At 45.4% G+C, this 8663-nt stretch overlaps 2 protein-coding genes across 2 annotated transcripts; both read right to left on the bottom strand.

Annotated features, from left to right (window-relative positions):
• Positions 1 to 536: 536 nt before the first annotated feature.
• LOC146347559 (protocadherin beta-16-like) lies at positions 537 to 5316 on the bottom strand. Its single transcript, XM_084851550.1, has 3 exons — positions 2962 to 5316; positions 2442 to 2672; positions 537 to 680 (listed from the first exon to the last, which is right to left on the bottom strand). The coding sequence occupies exons 1-3, from the start codon at positions 5314 to 5316 to the stop codon at positions 537 to 539; spliced, it is 2730 nt and encodes a 909-aa protein (XP_084707676.1).
• Positions 5317 to 5970: 654 nt separating this feature from the next.
• LOC146347558 (protocadherin beta-16-like) lies at positions 5971 to 8419 on the bottom strand. Its single transcript, XM_084851549.1, has one exon. The coding sequence runs from the start codon at positions 8404 to 8406 to the stop codon at positions 5971 to 5973; it is 2436 nt and encodes an 811-aa protein (XP_084707675.1). The 5' UTR covers positions 8407 to 8419.
• Between the last annotated feature and the right edge of the window lie 244 nt (positions 8420 to 8663).

The raw sequence follows: 8663 nt of genomic DNA, 5'->3' as shown, positions 1-8663 counted from the left end.
TTGAAGCCGCTTATACATGAGAACAAACACAGCTTTTGCACAGCAGACTGCATGAGAAACTGCGTTAGTTCGTGCATATGTGGGTGGAGACTCACAGCATCAATAAGTCATTAAACTTAGGCGCAGATCCAGTGCATCAGATATGCAGAGATTGAAAACAAAAGGCATCAACACACTTCCTTCTTTAAAGTAACTAAACATGCGCAGGTCTGCTGCAGCAGATAAGGGGAGACTGAAAACAAAAGCAACGCAATCCCCAATTCCCCATACTTCTCTCCCCTCCCGTGCTGAGTAAATGCAATGAAGACAATAATGTGTTTTACTTCTGAGTAGACATGTTTCCGGGCTGTTTTCAGCTAGTTGCTCCTTCAGGTCATTAATCTTAAACGAATATGCGCACCTGTGCGGAAGGGGCTTTAAAAAAAGAAAAAAGAAATCCCCAAAGCAAAAAGAGATGCAGATCAACGGAGCAGCATTGTTTTTGTTTTGCTGACTTTCTCGGGAGTAAGGCTTGTTTGGGAAAAAACAAACCATGATCAGTGGATGGTGAGGCCACTCCTCTCCTTGGGTCCACCCTTTACTGATGCAACTTCCCCTTCCTCCTCGCAGCGCTTCTCTCCCCAGATGCTGCCACTGAAGCCAGTATCGCAAGTTGAGGTCAGACACACTCCCAAACCGCACTGAAGCCGGTGCAACGGGAAAATCCATCATAAAACAACTTTGCAAAAATGAGGGTTTTATGGCATGAAAACCCACGGCTGCTGCAGAGAGGGGAGAAACATCAAGGGCAACAATTGTGTGTGAGGCTCAATAGAACTGGAGTGAATCCCCTGTGTAGATGGGGTCAAGGTCGATGTGGATTTATTTCTGCAGTATATGGATAATGGTCTAGCCTGCTGGAAAAAGGGCTTCAGATCAAGGCCATCACAAAGGAAATGCTGCCTTCAGAACTATTTCTATTGTAAAGGTGGGATATCAAATAACTAAATAAATGGCAATTACTTTTGATATACTTTGACTTTAACAGGGTGATTATTGAATCAATAACCTTTCCTTGGGTTTGGCTGGCAATTAATCAGGTGGGTGCACAGTGTTTCAACTGTTGGTTTAGATCAGGGATGGGCAACGTTTGGAGGTCTGGGGGTGTCAGGGTGGAGATGAGCCCATAGGGCTCCAGAGCAGTTCTGATTCTGAGGAAGAACAGCAATCCGTGGGAGAGGAGCTCGCTCTTCTCTCACAAACACAGCAGCTGGCAGAGATTCCTCCTGCCAGCATTCCTGGGATAGATAGTGACCCTGGCAGTGAGAGAGCACTGGAGGGGGGCTTGCTAGACGCTCGGTGCACATGCAGGGAGTGACAACAGATGGAGGGCACGGAAAGGAGGCACTCTGCTCGTTTGGTGCTAAAACAACGGTCACATCCCAAGGACCCAAGGGAAAGAGGGAGGATCTCTCCCTAGCCCATAAGTTCAGAGTCTTCCCACAGTTCTCCTTCAAACGGGGACCAACTGCCTTACCTGGAGCTTAGGCTACTCTGCTATCTATCCCCAGTGCAGTTCCTTGCTTACTCACTAGTGTTTAGTATCTGTAAGAGTCATAAAGTAATAAAGGAATAAAGCCTTGGAAAGAATCTTCGTCATCTGTGTCCTGAGTAGGCTATTGGAGGGGACTGTAAGAGGCAGCTAGGGCACTCCTGACAGCAGGCCAATTCCCCCTGTGCTTCACAGGCAGCAGCAAAAATGTTTGCCACTAAATTTTGACAGTGCAGTGATGGATTAAAAGGGCCAATTTAGCTTTAAAACAAGGTGTTTTGTTTTAAAGCTAAATCAGCCATTTTTGGCTGCCACTATTTTTGCTGCCACCATGACAGTGGTGGGGAGCAGTGTGGACCTCACAAAAGGTCACACATTGCCTACCCCTATTTTAGAGGGGGGAAGGCAGCAGTAGAGCTACGAGGATAGAGGTAGTAGAAGAAAAGTTAGAACAGGAATTTCCTTCCAGCGGCAGGGTTCAATAAAGACACTAATGCAATACCACAGGGATCACAGGAAAGGGTATAAACCTAAGCAGAATTTGCTTGCAGCTCAAAGGTGGCTTTGGTCAGAGGCTTCTTGCCCAATACAACCAAATAGGAGCTCACACATGCTAGTCACACATGCTAGTTGGTTTTAGTTTTTGTGAAACGCCCAGAGCGCTTCGGCTATTGGGCGGTATAGAAATGAAATAAATAAATAAATAAATAAATTGTGGGGTGACCAGGATTGAGAAACCAGAAGGTTACAGAACAGGTATCTTAGAATGTCTCCACAACATATGCAGCAAACGTGATTGCTACAGAAACAGCGTAGATAATGTATCTCCATTGATATATCTACATATCTAAACCACTGGGCAGATGTTTGTGGAAAGCATGGCCCAATCAGGGTTCCTGTGTGCATGTACCTGGGCATCTGAAGATGCAGGTATGTCATCCACAGTTGGAGGGTTTATTGTCGGACATACTGGGGCACGTATAGTGACTATGATTACCACATGAAGTCTTAAGTCAGTTTTAGTGTGGAGAGGGTTGACAGGAAGGGGAGACAAGCCAAAGGGCTGAACACAGAAATCCAGACGGAACAATGGGTTTGGAAGAACGGGCCAGAGGAAAGCATGGGTGCAAGAAGAAGAGGTCTAAGGGGAAAAGGAGACAGGGAATAGAAAGGATGAGCCAGCTACAAAGATAGTGGGTGCAGAGGAAAAATGTCTCACGTGGATTTGAAATAAACAGACAGTTAAAAACCTGCCACTTTCTCTTTAGCCACTATATATTTTATCGGTGAAGAGCAATAGAAAAAAATTAACGTGAAGAAACAAATAGATGTGACTAATGATCAAGCAAAAACCATTTGCAATCTCATGGTGACCTGCTTTAAGGTCCCTGGTGTTTCAGCTAATTAAAAAAAAAAAACTATTCTCTCACCTGTTCTCTTGATTCCTTATGTGTGACCTGCTGATCAATATCCCGGGAACCGGAAGACATCCCATGGCTCACAGGGATGTTGGGGTCTCCCAGAGATAAAACAGGAATGAGAGGCCTGAGAAATCTGAACTCACTGCTTAAGGATCCACCCGACATGCAAACATCGTAGTGGAAAGCCCTGGAAAGTGACCCACTCTGAGAATTAGGACAGTTCTCCGGGATATCAGGCCTGGCAGGTGGGAAGTGAGGAGGTGCAGGGATAAACGTCTCTCCGGAACCTTTCTTGTAGATGTTGATAATAACAAAGGACACAATGCAAACCAGGAACACAAACGAGACCGCAGCCAGGCAGATCACCAAATACATGGTCAAGGTCCCATCTTCGTCGTTTTCTTGCGGACTGACATCCAATGTCTTCATATAAGGATCTGAGAAGCCATCCACCGGAAGTATACTGAGCATTGCAGTGCTGGACTGTGGAGGGAGCCCATTGTCTCTGACCAGGATAACAAGTCTCTGCTTGCTTGTGTCCCGCTCGCTCAGTGGTCTCCTGGTTTTCACTTCTCCATTCTGTGCTCCTATGCTGAAAAGGCCAGGGTCTGTGGCCTTCAGCAGTTCATAGGAAAGCCAGGAGTTCTGACCAGAATCTCCATCCACGGCCACCACCTTGGTGACCAGGTAACCGGCCTCCGCTGACTTGGGAACCAGCTCATTGCAGGGGGACGTGCTGTTCTGAAGGGGATAGAGGAAGAAGGGAGCGTTGTCATTTTCGTCTATGACAATGACTCGGACAGTAGCTTCTGAGCTCAGTGCAGGAGAACCGCCATCTGCTGCCCTTACTGTAACTTGGAAGTCCTTTATCTGCTCATAATCCAGGGATCTGAGTGCATACATATTCCCCGTTTCAGAGCTGACAGAGATGTAAGCAGCCACAGGGCCATCACCAACCTTCCCAGGCAACAGTGAGTAGGTCACCTTGGCATTCTGCTCCATGTCCAGATCAACAGCATGGACTGAGCCAATTAGCAGACCTGGAATGTTGTTTTCTCGAATCTGCATTTCATGTAAAGACTTTTCAAATGTTGGAGGGTTGTCATTGACATCTGAAATTTGAACATTGATCATTCTTGTTGAGGTGAGCCTAGGAGAGCCCCGGTCAATGGCTTTGATGGTAATATTATATTCGGGGACTTTCTCTCTGTCCAGGGGACTTTGGATCACAAGCTGGTAATAGTTGTTCTCAGTGGCTTTGAGCCCAAACGGAAGGTTTATCTCCATGGAGCAGACAGTTTTGCCATTGTCCCCAGAGTCCCAGTCCGTGACACTGAAGAGGACAACCAGTGTCTCTATGGGAGAATCCTCTGGCAAAGGGCTGGTAATGGATATGACGGACACCTCTGGGGCATTGTCATTCATGTCTTCAACCTCTACCAGGATGTTGCTGTGCCCAGAAAGACCCCCACCGTCTGTTGCTCTGATATTCATGTCATAACTGCTTCCTTGTTCATAATCGATCTGTCCCAGAACAATGATCTCCCCAGTCCTTTCATTTAAATGAAACAAATTGTATATTTTTTCAGGCACCCTATGGAACGAGTAGGTGATCTGTGCATTTGAACCCAAATCTAAATCTCTGGCTTCCACTTTGCAGACCAGAGTATCCCGTGGGCTATTTTCCTTTAACTTTACTATATATTCAGATTCAATAAACTCAGGAGAATTATCATTGATATCCAGAACATTAATGTTTATTTGAACTGTGCCTGTTCTCTGTGGCATCCCTCCATCGACAGCCGTGAGAGTCAGTCCAAAGTGTGCCTCCTTCTCTCTGTCTAGTGGCTTCTCCAGAACAAGATCCACATATTTGCTTCCGTCCTTGTTCCTTTGCACATCAAGCCAGAAATGCTCATGAGGACTGAGCGTGTAGTTTTGGATGCTGTTTTCTCCCAGGTCCTCATCTTGGGCAGATTCCAAGGGGAATCGCGTATTTGTCAGAACGTTCTCAGGAATTTCCAGCACAAATTCAGGTTTAGAGAATTTGGGGGAATTATCATTCACATCTTCTATCTGAATTTCAGTACTGTAGATATTTAAGGGGTTTTGGAGCACAATTTGATACAGAAGTAAGCAAGGGTCTGTCTCGCCACACAAAGCTTCCCGGTCTATGTTATCATTTATCAACAGAGTCCCAGAGCGGGTATCAAGGTGGAAATATTGCTTAGTGGTTTTGGAAACCAGCTGGGCTCTGCGAGCAGAGAGCTCCCCTATTCCCAGATTCAAATCCTTCAGCACATTAGCAACCAGAGACCCACTTTTCTTTTCTTCAGGCACAGAATAGTGAATTGAAATACACATTGTTCTAGAAAGACAGAGAAAAAGCAAAAGATACAGACCTTGTTTGTTCCAGAAGCATCTTTCCATGGTTCAAAACTCTATCTTCAATTTCTGGCCAAATATGAAGATTTTGACATTCACAACGCTGTTTGTTTTTCTCTTCATCAAAGACAAAATCTAGTCATCTTCTTGTTTGAGATACACCTCTGCAAATAGCTTTCTCTGACTTCCTTCAAAAAGCAAAGTTCTGAGTTCCTACTAATGTGTTTGCCTATACTGCCACTGTGTGGCTGAGTAAAGGAACTACCACTTAGGATTGTGTATTTCTCCTGGAATGTCTGATCACGGAACATTAGATAGAAAAATATTTTTAGGGCCTCCCCTGAAGTTGAACCATTGCAGATTCCACAATCACTGTCATATCTCTCTCCACATTGGGGCAGTACCTCACCCTTGCACAATGGTAATGTGGTTTCAGAAGAGGATTCAGAAAGGTATAAAAACTCATGTATTTCATAACATAAGACAAACATTTTAAACAGTGAAACAGATATCATTGATTCAGTTAGGAATAAACCACAGATAAACTGCACTCCAGCTAGTTGCCAATAGGCTTTTGTTAGATGCTCAAATATTACACATTTTCAATTTAGCACTATATGAAAAGGATGTAAATCAAATTCTCACCTGGTTCATGAGTTTACTTTCCTCTGCATGACTAGGGAGTTCTTGGGAACCAGCTGAATTCCTTGGATCCACCTGAGTGTTAGGAGGCTCCACAGAAAAAACAGGAAATAGAGGCCTGAGGAACCGGAACTCACTGCTTAGCGACCCACCAGCTAAGCACACCTCATAGTTGTAGGCCTGGGAAAGCGATCCAGTACCAGAATCCACACAGTTTTCTTGGGAATTGGGTCCCACAGGAAAAGTAGACGGGGAGTTATGAGTCCCCAAGAACTTCCTTTGTTTCTGAATCTTGAGCGCAGTAAACACCGTTACAGAAAGGAGAAAAACAGATGAGATGGCAGCCAAGCATATGATCAAATACGTCGTCAGGCTACGGTCTTCCTCCTCTGCTACCTCATCCTTTGGGACAGCCAGCATTTTCATATAAGGGTCGGAGAAGCCGTCCACCAGTAGAATTCTCAGTGTTGCAGAGGTGGACTGGGGAGGGCGTCCGTTATCTCTGACTGCCACAATAAGGTTCTGTTTGAAGCTGTCTCGGTTATTCACTGGCCTCGTGGTTCTCACTTCTCCATTCTGGGCCCCCACAGTGAACAGACCAGGATCTGTTGCCCGCAGCAGTTGATAGGAAAGCCAAGAGTTCTGACCAGAATCTCTGTCTGCGGCCACTACCTTGGTGACCAGGTAGCCAGCGTCGGCCGCCCGGGGAACCAGGTCATTTGACAGGGAGGTGCTGTTCTGAAGAGGGTAGAGGATGAAGGGGGCATTGTCATTTTCATCCACTATATGCACGTGGACAACAACCTCTGAGCTTAGTGGAGGGGACCCTTTATCCACAGCCCTCACCGTCACATGGAAATCTTTTATGTCCTCATAATCGACGGATCGAATGGCATACAGGTTCCCCGTTTCAGAGTTGATGGAGACATAGGAGGATGCGGGACCATCCCCGATCTTCCCGGGCAAAAGCGAGTAGGTCACTTTGGCATTCTGCTCCGTGTCCAGGTCAACAGCTCGGACTGAACCGATCAGCAGGCCTGGAATATTGTTTTCCCGTAACTGCATTTCATAGAGGGATGTTCCAAACACCGGAGGGTTGTCATTGACATCTGAGATTTGAACATTAATCACTCTCATCGAAGTGAGCCTGGGGGAGCCTCGGTCAGTAGCTGTGATGGTGACGTTATACTCAGAGACGTCTTCTCTGTCCAGTGGCCGTTGGGTCACAAGCTGGTAATAACTGTTCTCAGTGGCTTTGAGCCCAAAAGGCAGGTTTGTCTCAGTGGTGCAGGCAGTTCTGCCATTGTCTCCAGTGTCCCAGTCCATGACACTGAAGAGGGCCACCACAGTGTCTGCAGGAGAGTCTTCTGGCAAGGGACTGGTGATGGAGGTTACCGTCACCTCTGGGACATTGTCGTTCTCATCCTCAACCTCCACAATCACTTTGCAGTAAGCAGAGAGCCCTCCTCCATCCGTGGCTCTGATGTTCAGCTCATAATTACTGTTTTCTTCATAATCAACATTCCCTGCCAGAGTGAGCTCCCCTGTATGTCTTCTTATCTTGAATAATCTTAAGACTGCATTTTCCACCTGGCTGAAGGAATAGGTGATATCCGCAAAGGAACCAACATCTTTGTCACTGGCTTCAACCTTAGTGACCAGTGTATCCAAAGGGCTGTTTTCCATCAGTTTTACTTTGTATACAGATTTATTAAACTGAGGGGCATTATCATTGTTATCCAGAACATCAATGATTATTTGTGCTGTTCCAGTTCTCTTTGGGATACCTCCATCAACAGCTGACAGAATTAGAAAAACATGTGTTTCCTCCTCACGGTCTAATTGTTTCTCCAATACTAAACCTGCATATTTACTGCCATCGCTGTGACTTTGCACATCCAGCCTAAAGTGTTTATTAGGACTAAGTGTGTAGTTCTGAACCGTATTTTCACCTTTGTCTGAATCTTGAGCTCTCTCCAAAGGGAACAAGGTGTTTATGCGAGTCTGTTCAGGTATCTCAAAAATGAATTGGTTTTTAGAGAATTTGGGGGAATTATCATTCACATCCTCTATTTGAACTTCAATTCTATATAGCTGCAGTGGGTTTTCCAGCACAATTTCAGAGAGGAGAACACAAGGGTCATTCTGACCACACAGAGCCTCTCGGTCTATTTTATCCTTTAATAACACATTCCCAGAATGAGGATCCAGCCGGAAATACTGCTTGGAGCTCTTAGAAACCAGCCGAGCTCTCCGAGCAGACAGCTCTTTTGCATCCACTTTCAAATCTTTTAGCACATTAGCCACCAGAGACCCACTTTTCTTTTCCTCTGGCACCGAATAGAGGATGGATTCACACATTGCTACAAATACACAGAGATAAAGGAGAAAAGACAAAACTTGCCTGCTGTTGTGATGCTTTTCCATTGTCCCGGCCTCAGCTCCAGTCAGATCTGAAACACAAGGTGGTTCTTTCTAAGGCAGCTGTTGGAGCTGACTATCCACTGTAAGTTTCCAAAGCAAATTGTTCCTTTTTCCCTTATTTTATTTGGCAATTTATTTTATTTGGCAATGATAAAATTTAGCCTTTTTCTCCTAAAATTTCTGAAGATTTGCTTGTTGTGAAGATGTGCTCCCTTTCTCCTTGTGATTCCTTTGTCTAATGGTTACACATGGAGCAATTC

Source organism: Heloderma suspectum, chromosome 4, assembly GCF_057233095.1.
Source record: "Heloderma suspectum isolate Gila_16-S chromosome 4, 16-S_ref, whole genome shotgun sequence".
NCBI classification, from domain to species: Eukaryota; Metazoa; Chordata; class Lepidosauria; order Squamata; family Helodermatidae; genus Heloderma; species Heloderma suspectum.
This window is presented reverse-complemented; position numbering and strand designations above follow the sequence as displayed.